Below are 23529 nucleotides of genomic sequence, written 5' to 3'. Positions count from 1 at the left end.
TCAATGCACATTTCAAGGGTTCAGTATTTTGTCCACAATCAACATTGGACATTGAGTTGGGTGTAGAAGTAAACGTCATGTGCAATAAAGAAATTCTGAACACTTAAGCCCTTTTCTCACTGGTCAAAAAAACAGCTAACATCCGCTAACACCGAGCTTTTTTGCTTAATGGGAAAGGTTACGATCAGCATTCAGACCCGGGTCAAATGACCCCGCAGTAGACCCTGGTAATTATCGCCATTGATGGGAACACTGAACCTGGGTCGACATGCTGTCTGCCCCCTCTCCGACGCGATGCTATGCTCCGTCAGTAACTTCTGTGACTCCTCGTCATCTCAGCTACAAATTCTGCCCGTCTCCATCCGAGCAGCATTTGAACAACGTTCCAAATTTGCTGGCCCCGAGTTTGATAAACAGACTGAATGAGTAATAGATACAATAAAGACCTAACCACCGTAACATCTTCACTGTTTACTAATGCTGTCTCTGGCGCATTTGCAGGTCTTCCCGGGTCACGTCAATGCATTAATTATGTTGGGAAAGAGGTATTAGATGCATGAATGTGTTACCTTTTTTTCTTTTCACTTGTCATTATTTCATATTCCAGTTTTCCTTTCTCTATTCTGTTTGCTGGCCGGTCTGTGGATCTCTTTATCTAGCAGGTTTTGTCGAGAAGAATTAATACCATCACCCTATTGAGTCATAAAATACCAACGTAATAGCCTGACGTCATGTCCAGGATGTGAAGAAGCGCTCTCCAAAATAGATGTCCGATAAAGGATGGATGAGTCAGCCGACCAGACTAGCCTCATACAACCTGTTTCACTGCACTCTCTCTGCTGCTGGTGTTAGAGAGGGCAGAGCAGGGCTTTCCACAGGGATGAAAGAAAGTAGACAAGGTTGTCTGAGGAGAAAGATTTGGGCTGCAAAAGCTCAAATTTGATGGCATGTGGCACTATACAATATATTGGTCTTAATTGTCGCATAATTTAGTGTGTTTGCCTTCCAACTGCAAACACGTGCATTATTGTGAAGGAGAATGTGACTGCAGGTACACCGCAAGCCCACACTGTCTGTGAATAGCTGGTGACGATTATAACCTTTTGTTCATTAGAATAAATGGACCCTTGTTAATTTGATTTGTTGTTGTTTGTTTGTGCAGCTTCAACACCTCTGTGAGAAGGCTTTATTGTTCAAAGCACAATTTAATTAAAGATCATTCATTCATTTGTCAGTAAGTACATATAATTCTTTAAAGCAGGGGTGGGCAACCCTGCTCCTGGAGGGCCGCCTTCCTGCATGTTTTAGGTTTCTCTGCACTCTAAGACACCTGATTCGAATGTTTCGCTCGTCACCAATCCCCTGAGACGCTTCAGTTGGTTGATAACGAGCAGATCATTCGAATCAGGTGTGTTAGAGTGCGGAGAAACCTAAAACATGCAGGAAGGTGGCCCTCCAGGAGCAGGGTTGCCCATCCCTGCTTTAAAGCCTGTAAATTGTAAAAAGTTGAATCTCCTCCATGCTAACAGGCAATCTGTAGTGCCGCACAAATGATGACACCGGCCCGCTCGTCATGTTTTATGGCGTCATCTATGTTGTATGGCCGAATCTTCTTTTTACCGCCACCTACTGGACTGGCGGTGTAGTGCAATTACTGTTATTGCTTCTCCATACGTCGTTGACCTGATTTGCATAATCTTCCCGGGTATGCCAAAAGTACCCGGATGTCGTACTGATTCGGAAAGAATCTCCAGTATGCATCGGACCAGTCTACCTCGCCTGCTGTATCCCACAATGCAAAGCGCTGGAATGTCACATGACGGACAGCAGCAGCATTCCAGCAGAAGGGGGCGCTTTAGCTGAAGAAGCGGCGGTTATTGTTTACTTCTGCCTGACATAACATACTGCAAAATGAATTTGCGTAGTATAATGTATGTAGTATGTAGTACAGCATTTCGAACACAGCCACAGTCCTGAGTTTGTTTTTAGTGTTTCCTGTATGTCATGTCTTCCTTCCTTCCTCTGTTTCTTTTCTTTTGGATTGTGTACCCTGCCCTATTTGTTTTTTACCTGTGTTCATTAGTCTCACCTGTCCCTGTTTATCCCCTGTGTATATAGTGTTTTGCCTTCCCCTGTGTCTTTGCTAGTTCATTGTCTTCTCTGGTCTGGATCCCCCTGTTTCCTCGTGACTCCCCGTGTGTTTCTGTTGACTTTTGTCCTTTGGTTTATTCTTTTACCTCAACTTCAGTAAGACTTCTTGTTCTACCTTTTGGTTTTCCGTTTTGTTAAGATTTAAGATTTTTTTGATATGCATTTTGGAGTTTTCAGATCTTCCTAATGAGAGCTTTGGGTTGTGCCATCCTTATGTTTGGATGTTGCTCTAGCTGTATATCAGTGAATTATTCAGATGAGGACAATCCAAAACTCTGTAGATTGTGTGGTTTAAACTGAATTTCCTTTTAATTTCTGTTTTTTTATATATAGTAGAGGATGTTTGTTTGTTTTTAAGTCACTTTTGTTAACTAAAATAGGTTCGACATATATGTGTCCTTATAAATAAACTATGTTCACCTACATAGCTCATTTGCCACTGTTAATGCACCTTTTTATAGTTTTCGACTTCAAAAAGAGGGCTATAACAATTAATAAAAATTCACATGTATGCTCACATGCTATAATATTACGGTTACTTTCAATACGTGTTTGATTTTATGACTGTTAAGTTACTTACGGCTTTACCTGTGCTGTAGAAATGTTAAAGCTCCTGTGAGGAACTTTCTGTTTGCGTTGATTTTGGCGCCCCCCTGTGGACAAAGAGGTACCTATTATCTCTTCGCTGATCTTGTCCTCTACATGTGTAAGCTGTGTTTTCTGGTGAAAAATCTCCTCCTGCTTTCTTTTATCATTTAAACATATCACTCATCTTGAATCTTTGCAGTGAAAAATGTAAACAAAGGCTGTTTCGACCACGTGATGTTACCTCCTGTCTGACACCTACCCTGCAGCAGAGGTTACAAGCATTCAAAATATCTATAAAGAAATGTTTAATCTTGTCACTATTGGTCTTGCTTGCTTTTGTAGGTCATATGCATACCCTCTGTGACCAGACATAACATTAAAGCTGAGGCGATAAAAAAGTCATGAATCTAATACCTGGATCAGCGGCTATTTCACCTCAAAGGGTGTGCTGTCAGGCCGTTTGTGCAGATATGGATATAACCTAAATTAATTGTCTGGAAGTTATTCTTCTTACACTAATCTCTAACAGGGGGTTTTCTTTATAACTGAATCGTTAGCAATGCAAAAACAATCTCATACATGCAGGTCTGCAGCTTCTAAGTTTTGTATCGAGTCTCAATGAATGTCAGGTGTAGGCTCCTTTCCTCTAATGTCCTCTGTACAGTATTCATGTCTGAATATTGTAACAGGGAAAAAAAAGATATTATAAAGATGCTATTATTTTGCAGCTTGTTCAATAATGTTGGGCACCTCAACAATGTCATCATTTTGTATTAAAAGTGTAAATCTAGTAAAGTATATTGAAACTACAGCTGTGGAGTAGGCTAAAAAGTGAAGTAGCATTACATTTAAATAAGTACAAAACATCATTATCCTGGTATTTAAGTTAAGTACTGGAGGGATGTAAGTTAAGCCTACACTTTCAACTACTTGCAAATGATAATAGTGAAAATGAAAAGCTTATTTAAGCTTATTGGCGCTATTTAAGCCAGGCTCGTTTTGTTTTACATGCATGAACAATATCTAAAGGAGATCATGTCGCCGCGCCTTCTCTACAGCCAATCAGCGCTGTCGGTCTAGAATGACGTCAGATAACTTCCAACTCCAGGAAGTTGGAAGTGACTTAGTACGACTTTGTTTAAAGTTTGGTTTTAATACACCGGTTTTTAGACAACAAACGGTACGCTGGTTGAAGTACTGTTGTTTTATTGTTTAGAGAAGCTGTTTTGTCGTCAAACGCTGAGTAATCCTTTAGCAGGAGGACAAACAGGACGTAAGGTCTTCACACATCACAAACTTAAGATGTTAGCCCCGAGTTTACTGGCTAACTACTGCACGGAACATCACGATGACCAAGCACCAAAAGTGAGTATGGGAGTCAAAAATATTGCCTGGATTTTGTTTGGGAACGTTTTAAGAAGGGACGTTTGAATGTGTAAGTCAGTGTACCGGTGAGAAAGTGAAAATAGGGGTCAAGCTGGTAGCCTCTGTCCTAGCATGTCAAAACGCAGTCACGTCTCGCTCAGAGTAAATTCCCCTTAATCGTTATTTAAATCACCTCTGTGTTCAGGCAAGAAGTTTATAATGAAAGCAGTTCACACAGTTTGCACGGCTACACTGCATGTGTGGTTTAATGCACTCTGTGTAGGTTCAAAATGTTTCAAAGAAGACGTTTTGAAATGTCGCAGGAGGAAAAAAACAGGCTAAAGGTGCTTTTCGACCAAAAGTACCCGGAACTTGTAGTTCCGGGAACTTTTAGAGGAAGCGGCTTCATTTTTATGGTCCCTGAATGGTGCTACCTGCTCAATGTCACAATGCTATGGCTGACTGGGTTACTTGAATATAAAAACCATTGTTAACGTTAGGGGTTGCACCGATCAGGATTTTTAGGGCCGATACCGATTACCGATTTTTTAATAGTGAGATCTGCCGATCACTGATCTGTCCGTTTTCTGTCCGAGGCAAAGATGCAAAACCAAATGACAATCGCCTCTCCAGCAATCTCCCCCTGATTACACACAATAGAATGTTACCTTCGCTGTCACTGCAGAAAACAAATGATTAATCTGCTTGTGGTGAGCGAAAGCGGCTCATAATTTTCCGACACGCAATCGGCTGATCACTGATCCCCACATTGGCTTCTTTCGACCAACGTCCGATTGATCAGTGCAACCCTAGTTAATCCATATATCTGTGTTTTTCTTACTATTATAAGTAAACATTTCCACTGTGAAAAAGGACTTTGCAAACAAAATATACCCCTTTCCCACCGAAATCAGTGTGCTGACGCGGGTTTTTCAGACCCGGGAAGACCTGCTTATCGAAGCTAAGTGTCTCTTTTCCTATTGCCAGTGAAGTATACTCCTTTCGGTCTCTATTCTGCTGCATCACTGTCTGACGTCATAAACGCACTGGAGACAGGGTTAGTCAACAGTGAAGATGTTACGGTGGTTAGGTCTTTATTGTATCTATCACTCATTCAGTCCATTTATCAAACTCAGCGCCAACAAATTTGGAACGCTTTTCGAGCGCTGCTCGGACGGAGACGGGCGGAATTTGTAGCTGAGATGACGAGGAGTCGCAGAAGTTACAGACGGAGCATAGCATCGTGTTGGAAAGGGGGCGGAGATTAACTTGTCAACACAGGTTTTGTGTTCCCATCAATTCCGATCAGATCAGTTAAATTTGAAATATTAAATTATTAATTTACTCTATAAGTAGTTTTATGCCAGCTTTCCTCTCTTGTCCATTTTAAAGTAAAATTGTGCCTTTATTTTTCAGATATCCTCGATCGATACAGCATCTATTATAATCACAGATATATTTCCTCTGTTCCTCTTGACTGAACTAGGTGCACATGATCGCACTGTTTTTGTGCTGAGGAATTCAAATGCTTCATAATACACCAAATGGGAAAGCACAGAGAGCTTGAAAAAGAAAAGTAGTTAACAAAGTTAGAGTTAAAAAAGACAGTTGATGACCACATTCATGATACCTGCTGTCTCTTACTGGGGTTTCAGGTTTTGTTGAGCCTGTGGCAAAGAAAGGCTGGCTATGATTTTATTATCCCAGTGAGATGCAAGATCTCTTTTACGAGGGAGTCGTGGCCAAGGCGGCAGCATAAAAAGTTTCACAACAAACAGACAACAGATTTAAGACGGCAACATAAAAGTTTCAAATACAGAACAGTCAACTGACTAACACAGGCAAGAAATTCATCTACCAATTGCTCAATAGCATTCAGTACTATAACAACTGCATTTACTGAACAAATGCTCCTTAATTCGGCTTTTATAGACTTCCAAGCGAATTAATTTCTCCAGTTTGAGGTGACCCTGTAGCTCGAACCATGATGAGGGAGCAAAGATGATGAAGCAGTCCCTCTGGTCTGATGGCATTGCACACTAGAGTAAAAAAGAAAACAGTGCAGCTTTTTGAAAGTGAGGACAGGAATAAAACAGGGGAGGGAGTCAGCTTGCCTTGTAGTTGATACCCCAAAAATACCTGTTATGTGTTTCCCATACCTAGAGATTATTGGCACACGGAAGTCATCGACTGCTTCCTTACACTCAGCATTTAAAGCAATGCAGCACTAAATTCAGTTTAGTTTCAACTGAAAATGTCTCACTGATGTCGTGTGTGTCAGCCAGCAACAAGCAGAGCTGCTTTTAAGCAAACACAAATGTAGTTTTGCAAACATTTCAGTTGCACCATACCTTAAACATGCTGCTGACATACCCCTCTTCAAAGACAGTAGGCCTATACCAAATTGGTTGGACACTACGCTGCATGCACCCAGCAATATATGAGAATATAAGAATGCTGGGAGACAGGTTGTGTTTACATAGTGCAGAGTTGTTTTTCTGTATGTTGGTGGGTAACTTGTTCAGTTAACTGTAGTGTGTATTTGTTTTTGTTTTAACTCCCATGTAAAGCGACCGTGGGTTTCTTGTTAGGCGCTCTATATAAATCCAAGTTATTATTATTATTATTATTATTATTATTAGTCCCATGCAAGAATCCTCAGCTCCACAGTTATACTTTTTCCTCTCCTCAAATGGTTTAGGTGGACAGATTCCTGCATCATTTCCAGCTGTCAGATGAAACTATTATGGACGTGTCGGTAAGGTTTCGACGAGAAATGGACAAAGGCCTGTGCAGAGACACCAACCCTGCAGCTGTTGTCAGGATGCTGCCAACATTTGTGCTCTCCACTCCTGATGGAACAGGTAATTTTGGTGCCGAGCTTTGTGATTTTAAGAGGAGCGACGGAATATATTTTGACTCCCTGATGAAGGCGAGTTTACCATGCTAATACAATAAAGGCATTTTGATTGTTTAAAGAGAGTGCCTTTTTTACAGACCGAATTATGTTGCACTACAGAGTAAAGATTCATCTTTTGAATGTCCTTTTTTTTTGTTGACAACTCGTGGTTTGCTATCACAGGCACAAGAGGACACATGTAAAGGCACAAGCCGTCTTCTGATTAGAGCTGGAGAGGAGTTCACGATGAATTGTTTTCTGATCACCAGTTTACAGTTTGATTTCTTTTTAAAGCAAAAAGGGCAACAACAGCAGACATTTAAGGATGTTTAATTAAGCACTTGGAGATTGATGTGGATTTTTGGACATTTATCAGACGACTTATTAATCAATTATTCGAGGAAATATAATCGTTATTTGCAGCCCAGCTTCATCTTGCCTGAGGTTTTAATCCATTCCAATGCTTGACAGTTGTAGATTGTGAAAACAAAAAACAATCAATCAATCAATTTTTATTTATAAAGCAGCAACAAGTAAAAAACAAAAGTAATCTCAGGACACTTTACAAATAGAGCAGGTCTAGACTGTAATCTATAACTAAGAAGTGTGCCGGCACAAGGTGAGAATAAATCGACTTCAAATTGATCGAGGATTTAAATACTGAGATTATTAAAGAAATACAGCTTTCCTAATATATTTTGTGGAAGGAACTGTATGCTATATGCTGTAAGTACACTCGAGTATACCCCTAATATGTTGTATGTTATTGTATGTTTGTTTTTTGTTCAAAGAACAAGGTGAATTTCTGGCCCTCGACCTCGGCGGAACTAACTTCAGAGTGCTCCTTGTCAAAGTTATGGCAAATGGCAAGCAAGAAGTGGAGATGGAAAATGAGATTTATGCCATTCCTGAAAACCTCATGCGAGGGAGCGGGTCTGAGGTGAGGGGCATTTCACATTATCATCATTGGTGACTGTGTCATCGGAGAGACTTCGTGGCCTTCCATGAAAAGTCCAGCATGAACACACACGCAAACAATACAAACAATTCTAAACAAACGTTGTCTCGCTCCTGTAGTTATTTGATCACATCGCTGAGTGTCTGGCTGATTTCATGGAGAAGTTGGGCATAAAGGATAAAAGGCTTCCTCTGGGTTTCACCTTCTCTTTTCCCTGTCAGCAGACAAAGTTGGATGAGGTGAGTAATTTAGTGTCTTTTTAACCATGTTGTCATCATCTTGTAAACCTCATGTCAGTGAAAAGAGGGATGCACCGTTTCGTGCAGCTTTCCTGTAGCCTTGTCAAAAGAATAGAAATGGATGCACAGTTACGGGCAATCAGTACAGCTGAGGCCACCACCATATGACGAGGCTGAACTGAATGAGGCCGACGTTCTCTAATCTATTGTGTTTTTTTTGTGTTGTTTGTAGAGTGTTTTGCTGTCTTGGACAAAAGCCTTCAAGGCAAGCGGAGTAGAGGGAAAGGATGTAGTCAGCCTTCTGAGGAAAGCCATCAAAAAACGAGGGGTAAGTGTCCAAATTACACTTTTGTGATTCTATAATTCTAAACATATAAAGACCTGGAACTTCTTTTAAAGATACAATCTTGAAGATTTCAGTTTCGTGCTCTTGAGCACCGGTGATAATCGGTAATTATGGGAGCACAGTTCTACGGCCGGCTCCCTTTGTCACGGCTCTAACTCTTGATTTTCCTCGCTTTCCTTTTTAACAATTGTGATTTTTCCCGCGAATGTCGCCACAGACACCCAGTCCATAATAATACTATATAATGCAAACGCAAAAGCTTTCATCGGTGGGCCATACGCTCAATCACCATTATGGCGATAGATTCAGAATCAGAATCAGCTTTATTGCCAAGTAGGTTCACACATACAAGGAATTTGTTTTGGTGGTTTTGGTGCAGAACAATTAACACAGAACTAGAATAAAATAAGTAAAAGACTTAAATAGAATAAGATAAAAATATAAGCAATAAGAATAAAAATATTAAAAATAAGCAGCTTCAGTCGGGGGCGATTGACACGCCTTGTCATTCATTTTCAATGAAAGGCGGCAGGTAGGGAGGCGCGAGGGCGATCTGACAAGCAGGCGCGATCCCGTGAAATTGTTGCGGTTGTGCTCGTCGCCCACACACGCACACGCCCGCCCACTGCCAGAGTTGACAGTGCTTGAACTTTTTTCTACGTGTCACGCTGTAGTAACTGGAAAAACAATGGATGAAAGACTGATCCTTGCTGTGTGTGACTTCCCGGAGTTTTATAACCACCTTTTTAGACTGAATGTTTCAGGTAATGTATCATAGTTTTTAACTAAAGCCGGGCTATACGTTACGTTAGCTGTAAAGAAAATACAGTTGTACCGACAGGGATACGGTAGTGCGCAGAAGCCGTTTCCATGGTTACCACACGCAGAGCGCCTGGTGTTTACTCGCGGAGCGCAGGGACATCCCCGTCGGAAAAGACCTTAAGCCTGTGTTTACATGCCTCCTTTGCAACTGACCGAAATATCAGCTAGGAGAGCTGGTGCCATGAGCTTTAAATGGTGGTGAGAGATGTTGTTATTTATCCCAGCTACAGTGTATCCTCATCAGGGATGTGCGAATTGATTTTGAGAGTTTAAAATATTTTGAAAGGTGAAACAATATTGGAAATGTATAACGTGTATAAATGTATAACGCTTTGGCTACATTAAATATGCACTGTACTGTACGGGTTCCATCTTAGAGTAGCTTCTGCAACACTTCTAATATAATCAATGAAACTGGTACCAGGTGAGTAAGGGGTGTTACATGTGCACCACTGAGATAGGCCTGCCATCTCTTTTCTGTGTGCGAGGTGTGTTCAGCTGTGTTATGAACAAAATGAATCATAGTGTCTCCATATTAATGAATTTAAACTACCTACTTAAAGAAAATGACTCTAGCTTATCGGGAGTTAGGTTATCACAGTACTTTTTGATGGCTGAGAGATTGAAATAGACAAGGCAACTGTAGGACTGGTTGTGACGAGTGGACAGAACATATAACAAACACATTCCCAGAGTGAAATTGGAAATGCATTTGCCTGTGTATACAATGTATAAGCGAATAGTAAATATTTATTAAGGGTACGATTTTAGCTTAAACAAAATGAACTAAAAATGTACCATTTAAAATAATGAGGAACTGGATTTGAAGAGGAAGATTGACAGCTCTTATCCTCGCTCTTATCGCTCTTAACTGTTGAAAAATCCATGTCAAAAACCTGAGAAACTTATATTTGCGACTCTTTCTCATTTCTCAAATATTTTATGTTATTACCAAACAAGATAATTCTCATCCAATGAAAGAACCACAAACTTTTACATTCAAAACGATACCTGAGTTTTGATCGTGTTGTCCAAATTTATGACCCATTTTTTTACCCTCTTGAATGTAAGAAGTCGTGATATGAAGAACTGTTGCTGTATTGCGTATCATGACACTTTACTAAGTTTTTACAAAGTCTATGGTGGTTTTAATGTTTACAATTAAATCTCTTGGCAGGACTTTGATGTTGACATTTTAGCTGTTATCAATGACACGGTGGGGACCATGATGACCTGCGGCTACGACGATCATCTCTGTGAAATCGGCCTGATCGTGGGTAAGTCCAGTCCAGCTCAATGTCATTTTTTAATTTTTAATTTATTTATTTATTCGAACAGGTTAAAAGAAAACAAAATAAATAAAATATACAATGTGCTGTGGCAGAAAAACAATTAAAAAGACAGCTCTATAACAACATAGAGAATCATACCTTGTTCGACAGGGTGTAGGATGAAGTTAATAAACCGTATCTATTCCTACCCCTTTATCGTTGTGTTTATATAATTTAATCAGAGCATGTGTAGGAAAACAGAACAGAAGAAAAGAAAGGAAAAAAAAGACAATGTATCAAAATGAATAAAAAGGGACAGTAAAAAAACAAAAGCCAATAAACAGATTTTCAGGAAACTTTTACAATAGGGCTTACCAACATTCACAATGTGAGTCACTATTTACTGTGTGCTTTTGTTAGTGGGGTTGTCATAAACTTACTCACGGACAATAAAAGAATCTGGTGACTGAAGGCCATTGCACGTGATTCACGTACATTTCCTGCAGTAAAAATCTGTTGGAAGCACCTGCACTTTGTGTGCGACAGCTAGATTGTCTATGAAGCCATTAGTGGGTTCATCTTGCTGTTGCACCTGTTGTTCTGATATGTTACAGATTTCTAGTTTACACTGTACACTTCGTATTCCCATCTGGTGCTCACGAAGCTGCCTGATTGTTTACCTCCCTGCCTCACAGCTGACGATTTGACTCATAATATTGGAGAAACACAGACGTTTCTAATATAAATAATGATGGTTTGATCCCTTGTGGTTGAAGTTCACACTAAAAGAAGTTAGGGTTCAACAGGTCGGTCTGACAGTCTCTCCTCTTCAGTTCGATGTATCTTTGGGCAAAGTGTTCTGGTAGCGAACACATTTATGCACATGGATTTTAGGGCATTTTAACGTGCGTGTATATACGTATATTCACATGACATACCGTTTTAATCAGAAGAAGTTTGTGTAAAGCTTGTTAAATAAGTTATACCGTTTGGTGTCTGAGAAATCTCAAATGGCACAGGTGGTGCCAAAATGTGCCCAAATGGCCAATTCGGAGATTCTGCCTGAACATGGCTCGACTAAAACTTCTCTGACTTTACTCTGCTGCACTTTATTGGCACCAGCCATGTTCAGATGTTCTAGGTCTGTGTAGGCAGCTGCATCATTTCAAAGGGGATAATCACTCTGAAAATGTTACGTTTTGTTAGCATAATGAAATAATTAAAATATGTTCCATCTTTATTTACTCTGACCCAGTGACATCTGTACTGATTCTTACACCACTGCAGAAATCTCTAAAGGGTTAACTTTATAGTGATACCAAGATTGTTCATATAGACCTTTTGGTTCCAGAGATACACTCTATTCCAGGGGTCGGCGACCCTGCTCCTGGAGGGCGACCTTCCTGCATGTTTAAGGTTTCTCCGCGCTCTAACACACCTGATTCGAATGTTTCACTCGTTACCAATCCCCTGTGACGCTTCAGTCGGTTGATAACGAGCCCTCCAGGAGCAGGGTTGCCCACCCCTGCTCTAGAGGCCCCGGGATGAAGAGGTTGAACTTAGATGTTCACCCTACCAGCCATCATTCAACATTCACTTTTACCATTTGCAGTTTACACATTAGTTTTCTTACATATGCCCATAACACAACTTCTTAAAGATGTAACTTTTCACATAAGAACTAGGGGAGCTTACGCTTTTATTGTGTCCTAAAAGAGGGGAGGGAGCATGAGTAGTTGGTGGAGTCATACAACGTCTGCTCTGATTGGGGGGATACATTTAATCCACTTATTATAAATCTGATAGAATTGATCTTTTTGGATCCCTGAAGGAACCGGGACCAATGCCTGCTACATGGAGCAGATGAGGAATCTTGAGCTGCTGGACGGTGACGAGGGGCGGATGTGTGTGAATACAGAGTGGGGTGCTTTCGGAGACGACGGTGCCTTGGAGGACCTGCGCACTGACATTGACCGAGAAATAGATGCGGGCTCTCTGAACCCGGGCAAGCAGCTGTGAGTGTCTTTTTGAGATTATCTGACAAGGTACAAAAGATGCATCCTCTGGTTATGGCTTCACTTGACTGCAGACAGGCTTGTATTAGAGATTTTCATATAGAGAATCTTCTAATGGCGCTCCTTGTTGTGTGCTCATGTTTTCATTTACGTAGCTGCTTTTGATATATAATACGTATAATTTTTTTATGCTTAATTTAGCAGAATGTTCATTTCCACAGCAACAACGTTGTCATGCTACACTCACATGCAAACTCCACTCCATTAAATTGTATGTTCTTTCATACTGTGTTTAACAATTATGCTCGATGGTATTTTCAGTTCCAGTTCTGTCCAGATATATAAAGAAGTCAATAATAATTCCCAGTGGCAGTGAAATTGACTTGCTTGATTAAATTGATTTCTGTATTGTTGCCCTCTAATTTTCCCCCAGAGCAGTGTTCGACAGGTTATGTGTGGTATGGTGCAGCTGCAGAGGCCGCGAGTGTTGTAGGTCTGGTGTGGGAAGTAAGCACATGTAGTCACAGTCAGTTCAGTTCATTTGAAGGTGTTTGTCATCAGGCGATTCCTCCCTTTAGTCTAAAGTTAGTCCACTATAAATTCAATGCCATATCTCAACTAAACTGTCAAATATAGTCCCTCAAAAATGACGCTTGAATCTGTTGCCCACCATAAAAGGTAGATAATAAAACAAAGGACACAAGTTATACAAATTAACAGATGAAACCAAATGTCAAAGGACATAGTTACTTTAATAATTGCCTATCTGCCTGCCCAGGAATCGTGGACTCATCTTTAATCAGGATGTGACTTTCTCGATTATTACAGTTCCTTATTTTCAGGCTGCCTACACAAGCCTGTCCAGGGAATGCAGGGCGTGTACTGACAAGTACTAAGAAACATACAGTATAAGCTTTGCAGCCCTGGCTCCCTCTTCAGTCGATAATGGCCTTTGAAATCTTTCTCCTCTAAAGATAATGAAAGGTGAAGTTCAATAGATCTGTGTCCCTGCAGTTGTGTCTGTGACAATTGATTCTGATGAATGATTCTGAAGGTTCTTATACGCCTGTGATGCTGATTGATTAATAAGAATGATCACGCTTTCTTTTGTAACTCATGACCTTCTCTGATATACCTGTCAACTTCTCATAGTTGTAAGTTATCTGCAGTGTTGCATATCACTTGTGAGATTTGAGCATTTAATCCTGTAGAGATAAGGAAAATGTGAAACGTCAGTCTCACTCCTAAAAGCTTTCATAGATCTCAGTTTGTGTCAGAAGAGTGAGAGGGATCTCTTTTAGTAAATATAGGTGTGATAATAAATGTTGTGCGTTTTTGCATGCAGGTTTGAGAAGATGATCAGCGGCATGTACATGGGGGAAATGGTGCGTCTCATCCTGGTGAGGATGACCAAAGAGAAGCTTCTGTTTCAGGGCAAGACTACAGCACAGCTCCTCACAAGTGGACGCTTCAATACCAGCTACATCTTTACCATTGACACTGACAAGTAAGTTTGTGTTTGTAATGGTGTGTTTAAGAAACTGAGTTAGAGTGATAATCTCTAAGATTTTAATTTAAATAAATGTCTGTTAAGTCACTATCTATTGCCACATGAGGTAACAATGGGGATTGAGCCTGTGGCCCACTGATGAAAGCCTTTGCATTTTCAGTATTCCAGACCGGGTGTCTGGAATACTGCAAATGCAATCGCAGTTAGTGACGCGTTTTCCATCACGCAGCAGTAATTGGTCTACCAGAGAGGGTAGGCGGAGCTAAGCGGATGCTTTTCCGGTCTCTGCAAGTGTTGCGAGTAAACGTAATCTACTATGGCTGGACAAACAAAGAAAAGATGGATGACTACCAGGGCTGGGTGATATGGCCAAAATCTATACCTATATCACGATACAGGACTTTCATTTTTCGATAACGATATATCAATATGGCTTTTTTTCTTGTAATTTAACAAATAATTAGTCCATATGAAATAACCACAAGGTAAAGCCTATTGTTGGATAATCCTGTGTGAATTAAATACTTAACAGACGGACAGACAGGCCTCTCATGCTCGTGTTGATTCAAAGCCGAGGTGAGTGCTTCTAAAATGAACAGGAAAAGCAAAGTTACATCTTTGTTATCTTTGATATGACACTTGCTTATCACGTAAAAAAAAATAATATAACGATATGATATGACAGCCCTAATGACTACAGATACAACTTCAAAAATGAGTGGAAATCCAAAGAAAAAGAAACAAATTGGACGCTCAGATGAAGGCAAATTAAAAGGAAGGAAAATTAAGAGTTACAACCGTTACAAAGGGAGCCAACCGTGGACGTCACACATGCAACACTGTCTGGATATCTGGGAAGTGTGCTCCGGCAATTACCCTTTTGTCGCCACAGGAGTCGCCAAAGAGAACGACATTGAGATCTTCGAGATTGCGAGGCATTTCGTATACTGTAGTCATCCAGAGACACTTAAACAGTAGTTATCGCTTGTTAGCACTTGTTTGCTTGTTCAAGAGTTATGAGAATAGTACTAGTTAAAGGCTTTGGAGCAATACAATCTTAATTTAAAGTCACGGCTTAATCTGTTTCTAATCACACTTAGCAATCAAAGGTTCAGTGAATGGCTTGTTTTCTGCTTTGCCTGCAGAGATGAAGAAGGTCTGCTGAGTGCTGAAGAGGTGCTCCGAGGCCTGGGCCTGGACCCGTCGGTTGAGGACTGCATCGCCACTCAGAGGGTGTGTCAAATAGTGTCGACACGAGCCGCACACTTGTGTGCTGCCTCTCTAGTGGCAGTGTTGCGGCAGATCCGGGATAACAAAGCAGCTGAGAAGCTGCGTACCACCATTGGAGCGGACGGCTCTGTTTACAAGAATCATAAAGAGTACGTGTGCCGGACCACCATCACTTCTAGTTTGTGCATCTTACAAACACACACACACACACGCACACACACTTGAGCACTGAGGCCTGGTTTGTGCAGTTATTATCAACGTAGAGTCTCGGCTGAATAGAGTTGAACAAAACTGAAATAAAATCCTCTTTTTGTAGGTTTTCCCGGAGGCTCCATAAGATGGTTTGTCGACTGGTGCCAGACTGTGATGTGCGTTTTTTGCAATCTCAGTGTGGCAGTGGGAAAGGTGCCGCCATGGTAACGGCAGTAGCCTACCGTCTTGCCGCTCAAAATGCCGAGCGTCAGCGCATCCTTGACACCCTGCGTTTGAGCCGTGAACAGCTTCTGGAGGTGAAGAATCGAATGAGTGAGGAGATGGTGCGAGGTTTGTCAAAGCAAACCCATGAGCAGGCAAGCGTTAAGATGCTTCCCACCTTTGTGAGATCCACACCAGATGGAACAGGTAGCTTCAAGACGAAAACACCTTCAACTTCACTTTTCTTTCATCTTTACTAAAATGGTTCATGTATGTGTTCTGGATTCTTGTCCTTGTGGTCCCCCTCAGAGCATGGCGACTTCTTGGCTTTGGATCTTGGAGGCTCCAGCTTTCGGGTGCTGCTGGTGCAAGTGCGAAGTGGAAAGAAACACACTGTGGACATGCAGCAAAAGATCTACAGTATCCCACAGGAGACCATGCAGAGCACAGGGGAAGAGGTAAAATATCAAACCAGGTTCAAGTACTTTAAAATTTCACAATAAGTGATTACGAGAAATAAAAAAAGACCCTAAAGGAAGCTCTGCCATTTTTGTGAGATTGAATTAGGGCTGGGCGGTATATCTGTAACGTTCTGCCACTACCGCGATAAACACAAATGTTGATCTGTTGTTCTGATATCACATAGTGCATCTCTTCCGCAGAGCACACAGAGACCTGACGCTCTGCATGTAGTGTGTGTGTGTGTCTGTGTGCTTGCCTGTAAACATGCGCACAACGCTGCAGCAGTCATATATAATGTCGGCGTGATGATTGAGTCAGACGCGCAGTTACGCCAGTTGGTTTTTCAGTGAATGTGTCCCTGTTATTAGCGGAACTTCATCCCACACTGTGGCCACATTAACGGACCATTAATGGAGCAGAGGTGCCGCGGAGTGTTTACTTTCAGCGGCTTCACCTGCTGTGCACACACGGCATGGGGTTGTGCGTTTGGCGACAGGAAGTAGGATGTGTGTTTCCATTAGAAACGGTAGATCAAAAGTAACCCAGCTGCAGGCCACAAGTCTATTTGTAGGCGCTGAACCAAGTGTGGTAAAAGTAGGAGGAGATTTTTGTTTTGTAAAAAAGAAAATAGACTTTAAAGTCCCAAATAATTTTAAAGTCGAGCTGAAACGGCATTTCGAGAGTATCTAGCTTCCGTATCGTGACGTATTTCCGAGTGAAACAGGACGTGCAGGCGGGACATGTCATTAGAGGGATTTGATTTGATCGCTGAGAAGTGGGCGTAGACAGACGTTCTCCACAGCGCAGTAGCTAGCTAACTGACCGAGCGTTCTTGGTGCTCTGCGGCTAAATGTTGCAGATTGATTGGTTGAAATTGTTTGGTGCTAACTTACGTAAGCACGCGTGAAATTTAGTTTTACCGGAAGAAAAAATGATCTGATTTTAATATGAGAATACGAAGAAATTGATTTTCTGTATATTTTTTTGCCTATATTGTCAAATAGATGCACAACATTACCGGGGATGTGATCTAAAAGGATTAAAATGACATTTTTCATTTCACCTCGTATTTAAGGATAATTGTTAATTGTTTATATGTACATGAAAACGCATTGATGTGAAAGAGTACCTTTTCATTTTGTTATACTGCAATATAATGCTGATAAAAAATACTGTGATACACCATGACACTGGCAGAATATAAAAAAAAGATTTTTTAGTCATACCGCGTTTAGTCAAGTGTAATCAGTTGTCTTTGTCTCAATTCATTATCACACACACATTGCTATTTAAGGTTTAAAAGTCATCCAACATGTGGAACAATGTATAATGCATTTAACTCCAGGTTGATTGTTTTATATGTTATGCTTTCTTTTGGATTTATGTTGCGTACATGATGTCTTTGTCATTTATACTGCAAAGAGTTGCAAATCCTGAATCTTTAATGAATGAAACAAACTGTAAAACTATCAGATATGTTATTGTATACATTTGCATTTAAGTAGCTCGTGGAGATGGCACATCATTTTTTTAACCTGCTTGTCCTTTTCCAACAGCTTTTCAACCACATTGTGGACTGCATCGCAGACTTTCTGGAATACAGGGGCATGAGAGGGGCATCGTTACCTCTGGGTTTTACGTTCTCCTTTCCCTGTCGTCAAAGCAAACTGGATCAGGTAATGTTTGATTCATTATTAATCAGCCTCAAACTGGCTATCATATACATGATAACAGGTGGAATCTACCTGATTTACTGCACACTTAGCTGAACTTCAGATCATAGTAAGTTGATAGATGATGTATTTATTCTTTCATCTGTCTTCTGGTGGACTTCCAGGAACTAGTTAATAGATAATCGTGAAGCTCATCTGTGTGAGTAAAGAAAGACGTGCATCTCTTGTTTGTATTCATTGCCCAAAACAAGAATAACCACAGGTAGCGGTTGGACAATATATCGAAAATATACTCAATATATTATTGCAGCTTCTTGTAGGTAGGGCTTTGGCGTTTCGATTCCCTTGGGTACCTCTATGGCTCGCTTCTCACTCGAAAAGAAAAACACTCAAAACACACACCATACACTCACCTGCCCATGCAGGCCATTTGTCTTGTGACGTATGAGGCTTGTGTTTGTGTATCTGGAGGGAAGCAGGGAACGGGTAAAGAGCCTTGAGAGAGGGGAATTGCAAAGCAAGTTGAGTCCAGCAATATTAATGGAAGACAAAGATGGATGAAGCATAAATAAAGCAAAGGAGTAGTGCTTCCTGAGTGCAACAAAGTGATGCAGACAGTAAGGAAATAGAATTTTCACAGTTTGAATAAACACTGTTTTCTTAGATTAACTTCAGGGGGAATTCACTAAGAGTGAATTGCGGCTGCTGGTAGAACCATAAATTGCGCCTCATTTGCACCCGCTATCTGCCCCGTCTCAAGGTCCGGTTCACAAAGTAAATGGCACTGATGATATTCAAGCGCAAACACCCATAAAGTTTCGCAGTTCCGTGTGGTTTGCTCTCGTTTTGTGTCTGATTGTGGAGAGAAGCTGTCTGCACCTCCACTCTCTGCTGCGCTCTCAGGCAGTAGCTGAGCGCACACTGACAGATCTCAACTCCATGCACGGATCAATGATGAGCAGAAAGAGGAGGGGGCAGCTCTGTTAAAAGTTTACTGACTCGACGAGTGTTTACTAGCTTCACTGTCTGTAACGCAGCCTCATTTTTTAAACAAGCGTGCAACAGCAGCTCATCCAGATAATAATCCCCGTCCTGTGTGATGGCTCCAGAGTGTGCCCGTGTGTCGGGGTTGAACCTCGCACAGCTCCGGACTGATTGCTCTCCTGATTATAATAATAATGGCAATATATTATTAACAGACTGTATGTACAGACAAATACAGTCTGAACGTGACAGCACTTATAACACTATGCTGCAGTTACCGCCTGAGAGAGCTGGTGGTAACGGCAGCGTATTATATATTTTCACCCTTACTGTGCGGTGCTGTTAGCACTGGTGTTTGTGAATTAGGTGCTTTTGCCACGAGGCTCATTTACATAGAAAGAGGCCAAATTTGCCCAGAATGTCTGGACAATGACACTTTGGGGTGCATTTAACACTCGTGCGTGTGCTTGGAGAATTAGGCGGAGTCTTTTTGTGTCATTTGCACAGGTTTAGCGGGCGCAAAAGCTAGAGATAGACCGATATGGTTTTTTCAGGGCCGATACCGATACCGATTATTAGCAGTCAAGGAGGCCGATAACCGATATTTGGAGCCGATATTCATTGGCAGTAAAAGTGAAAATATTGGCGTCAAAATTTTGAATAATACAAACTCCAACACTTAACTTTGTTTAAATGCCTTTAAGCATATGTTTATTAAACAAACAAACAAAAAGCGCAGGGAGTTCCGAGGGTCAGCAGCATCTCTTATAAAGTTAACTGAAAATTTAGATAAATAAATAAATAACTTCCTGAAGTTTTATTAAGTAAATAAAACAAAGTTAAATACAATTTGCAAAGAAATGAACTTTTTCTGCTCTCCGCCGTGTGTGTGAGCACTCTGCATGCACAGCTTTCACTGCTGATCGGCTGTTACCCATGCCATGGCTCTGAGTGTAACCAATCAGTGCTGTGGGTGGGACAATGCTGCAGACAGAGTAGTGACTGCAGACAGAGAGGCACGGCTGCATCGGAGCCAAAATAACCCAGTTTTAAATTGATGTCTTATCGGCCGTTGGATTAAAAAAAAAGAAAAAAAAAAGGCCGATGCCGATATGCGTCAAAATGCCGAATATCGGCGCCGATAATCGGTCTATCCCTAGCAAAACCTGTTCAGTCCTTTTGTGAATTCCCCATTTAGTTGTAATTTCCTCTCGAAAGCCAATAAAAACAATGTTTTAGTTCAGACATATGTTGCAGGGAGCACTAGAATTAGCATACTTGTTTGGCATATATGGACAGAGGTTCCTCAAAATTGTTTGTGCCACTATACATGAAAAATCTGTGCACAAGGATTTTCAGGAGAAGGAGTTTGATCTAAAGCGAACTTGCCATAATTGGCTTGTTGTGTTCGAGTATGTTTTAAGCCATATATTCACACTATATGGCTCTCGTCTTTCATCAGGAGTATCAGTGTCTTTGGTTGGGAAGCCAGTCTGGACTGTACTCTGTTGTGGCAGCCTAAATCTTATTAGTTTCCACAATGACATTAATTAGAAATAAATTACTAACAAGAGTTTGTGGCAGTTAGAAGTTGAAAGAATCAGGCAACAATGGGGGGGTATTGTTTAGCTAATCACCGCAATGAGAAGTGCTGCACTAAGCCCTGAATCGCCCCCTCTTTAACTTCAAGAGTCTAAATTATGGAATGATTTACTCATTTGAGTGTATTGTGTATGTGATTGTGTAACCTGCTTGTTTGTTCAGCTTAAAAACATGACGCAAAATTCAAACACAGCCCACCACATGGGACGTTCATCAAGCGTTCCTGCCAAGTAATTTGTTATGTTCTTATGTGCATGAGATCATGTTCACGGACCACATGTGTCTGCACTTTGATTTATTGAACATTATGTAAAAGCTTAAGGACATAGTGTAACGGAAAATCTGCTGCTTTTTTTTTTATTGTGCAAACATCTGCAGAAAGTGCAATATTATTAATCAGTGGCCTTCAGGAAAGCACAGTGCATTCTTCATGTATAAATATAGCAACATTTCCATTCTGCTTTACTGGTAAACAACATTCATTTTTCAATTTAAAAATCAAAGCACTTGATATTTATTATTTATAATGTAGTATACACACGCATAATGGAGACTCTTACCAGCTACTGCAGTGACCCTCACACATATTGCATTCAGACAAGCCATTTTCCGTTGAACACACAGAACCACACTCCCACAACAAATCACAGCTGTGCTTTTGTCTAGGGCATCCTCCTGAAGTGGACAAAGGGTTTCAAGGCCAGCGGCTGTGAGGGGCAGGATGTCATTATGTTACTCAAAGATGCAGTCCGCCGCAGACAGGTCGGTACACACTATATTATCAAGACATGTGGCCTGTGGGTGTTGACATTTGAAGAATATAATAAGATGTCTGTCCAAAGGGTCTACAGGCAGCTCTCCTTGTTGTCATTTAAAGAGCTCAGAAGAGCAGGGATCTGCTTGTTACTGCATGTCAGGAGGAACTGAGTTGAAATGTTGACACTGATAAAGTTTGTTTCCTTACAGATTTGTATTTTAATTCAGTTCTCCTAAAGGTTTTATCTGTTTAAAAGTCAACAACTTTGTTCCCCGTCTTTCTTTCTTCCTCACGAATCGTCTTCACGTCCGAGCAAAGTATAATCTTTTCAGGGTCTTTAGATTAATAGACCTTACATAAATGGCACACACATAATCCACATAAAACACTTGCTGAGGATTTAATTAAGAAACTTGGCTTTAAGAATTAATTGAGGTTAAATTTATTCGACAAATCAAGGTACTAAACATTTGCCAACAAAAGGTTAAGTCAGAATACTGCCAGAAGGCCTTTTCCCTCATTATTCACAAGATGAATCGAGTCCCTTTGGGGAGGTTTGAGGATATCTCCAGGCACTCAGTTCATTAATAATTCTTATTCGGAGCACTTTCGGGTCTGACTTTAACCCTGTTTGCCTTTTGCATAATGCAACATCTAGACAAGACTAATCCATTATGGATCTGTTTCATGCACTAATAATTATTTAGTCACAAATAATATTTTCAATATAGACATTGTTTTCGTTGATAATTAGGTTGTACAACAAGATTTTTAGGGGGATGTTAAAAGTCAGTCTGTTCACAGTCCTCAACAGAAATCTGTCCTGCCAAAATAACTGACACCACCTGTGTGGTTGAACCAATGACTGTAGTTGAACGACCCGTCTCCATCTGCTCTCATTGTACGAAAGTGATGCCAAAATAGCCCCCGTGATAGGCGATGGTGACGTCATTTGGACCGCCGCCGTAGCCACTTCCGCTAACCAAAACACACACACACTTAACTTACCGGAAATAAAACAGCAAGGATCCCGCACGTCGCCGTGTTTAACAGCAGAACAGCTTCTCTGTGTTGGTCTGAGGTTAACGTTCACAGGTATGGAACCTTCACTGACTGTAGTGATTGTTTGAGTTACGTCTCCTCTCGCCGTTCCGCCTCTACTCTGCTAATCAGAAACAGATCAGCTGCAGAAGCCCGATTTGTCATTAGAGCTGTCAATCATCCTTTTTACAGCATCAAATAACTAATTAGAAATTAACTTGTCAGAAAAATTACCTATGGATTACCTATAATGACAGAAACCGTGTTTGAGAAAAATGTATTTGCTGTGTATTTTGATTTTATAGTTTGACTCATGTCCCATCTGTTAACATGGAGGAGGCGAGCTTTATGATGTATACTGCAGCCAGTCAGCAGGGGGCGATAGAGAGGGTTTGGCTTCACTTTTAGGGAGCTGTCATGTCGTCTTTTTATACAGTCTATGGGTTGAACCATGGCTGAGTCAGGCTTAGAGATAACAAAAGTCACTGATGAAAACAGTTTGATTTTAACTTTTAAAGTATTAGTATAGTATGTCACTAAAATAAAAAATAAAGCAAAAAAAAAGTGAAAAACTGGACAACAAATAGAAGTGGACAATATATGCATGTGTTATATACTGTATATTTCAAAACCTGGACAATAATACAATCAGGACATTTTTTAAAAACAAAAGAAACCACAGAATCAAAGTCAGTCATCCCCTGTGTCAGGTGATTATAGGTGCAAGAGGCTGCAGCAAACCAACATGAGATATCTGCATTTGATATTTAGGTAATAAAACTTGGTAGGAACCACAATTTAAAGCCTTCCTGTGTATTTCCAGTGTGTTAGATTTCAATGTAAAGAGGCTTCAGCTGGTTTTTGATGATATTACATAGATAATACATCGTAGTTTTATTGGTTATAATTAGAATATTTGGATTGTTTAATTGGAAATAAAAGTCAGAAGTGAGTTTGTTGTCACTTTTTCTAGGAGTTTGACTTGAACTTTGTCGCGGTGGTGAACGACACAGTGGGCACCATGATGACCTGCGGCTATGAGGACCCCAAATGTGAGGTCGGGCTCATCGTGGGTAAGTGTGTTTGACTCAGATTCTCTTCTCTGGGAGCCAGTATTGTCTCTTTTTGATTTTTAAACATGCAAATCTTTTTGTGTAAGCAAAGCACTGATGTTTTTCCTTTCCATTCCTTCCCACCTGTCT

At 40.7% G+C, this 23529-nt stretch overlaps 1 protein-coding gene across 1 annotated transcript in view; it reads left to right on the top strand.

Moving 5' to 3' along the window:
* Window positions 1-3856: 3856 nt before the first annotated feature.
* hk2 (hexokinase 2) overlaps window positions 3857-23529 on the top strand; it is a 28307-nt gene continuing 8634 nt past the window's right edge. The window contains exons 1-14 of the mRNA XM_069682281.1: window positions 3857-4104; window positions 6806-6968; window positions 7795-7943; window positions 8081-8200; window positions 8433-8528; window positions 10546-10645; window positions 12471-12654; window positions 14000-14161; window positions 15310-15543; window positions 15711-16015; window positions 16118-16266; window positions 17827-17946; window positions 21196-21291; window positions 23301-23400. Of these exons, the coding sequence (XP_069538382.1) occupies window positions 4042-4104; window positions 6806-6968; window positions 7795-7943; window positions 8081-8200; window positions 8433-8528; window positions 10546-10645; window positions 12471-12654; window positions 14000-14161; window positions 15310-15543; window positions 15711-16015; window positions 16118-16266; window positions 17827-17946; window positions 21196-21291; window positions 23301-23400 (2041 nt within the window). The 5' untranslated portion in view covers window positions 3857-4041. The remainder of the gene's footprint in view (window positions 4105-6805; window positions 6969-7794; window positions 7944-8080; window positions 8201-8432; window positions 8529-10545; window positions 10646-12470; window positions 12655-13999; window positions 14162-15309; window positions 15544-15710; window positions 16016-16117; window positions 16267-17826; window positions 17947-21195; window positions 21292-23300; window positions 23401-23529) is intronic.

Source organism: Semicossyphus pulcher, unplaced genomic scaffold (genome assembly GCF_022749685.1).
Source record: "Semicossyphus pulcher isolate SPU_LCO1_2020_fin unplaced genomic scaffold, fSemPul1.0.p SCAF_6, whole genome shotgun sequence".
Classification (NCBI taxonomy): Eukaryota; Metazoa; Chordata; class Actinopteri; order Labriformes; family Labridae; genus Semicossyphus; species Semicossyphus pulcher.
This window is presented reverse-complemented; position numbering and strand designations above follow the sequence as displayed.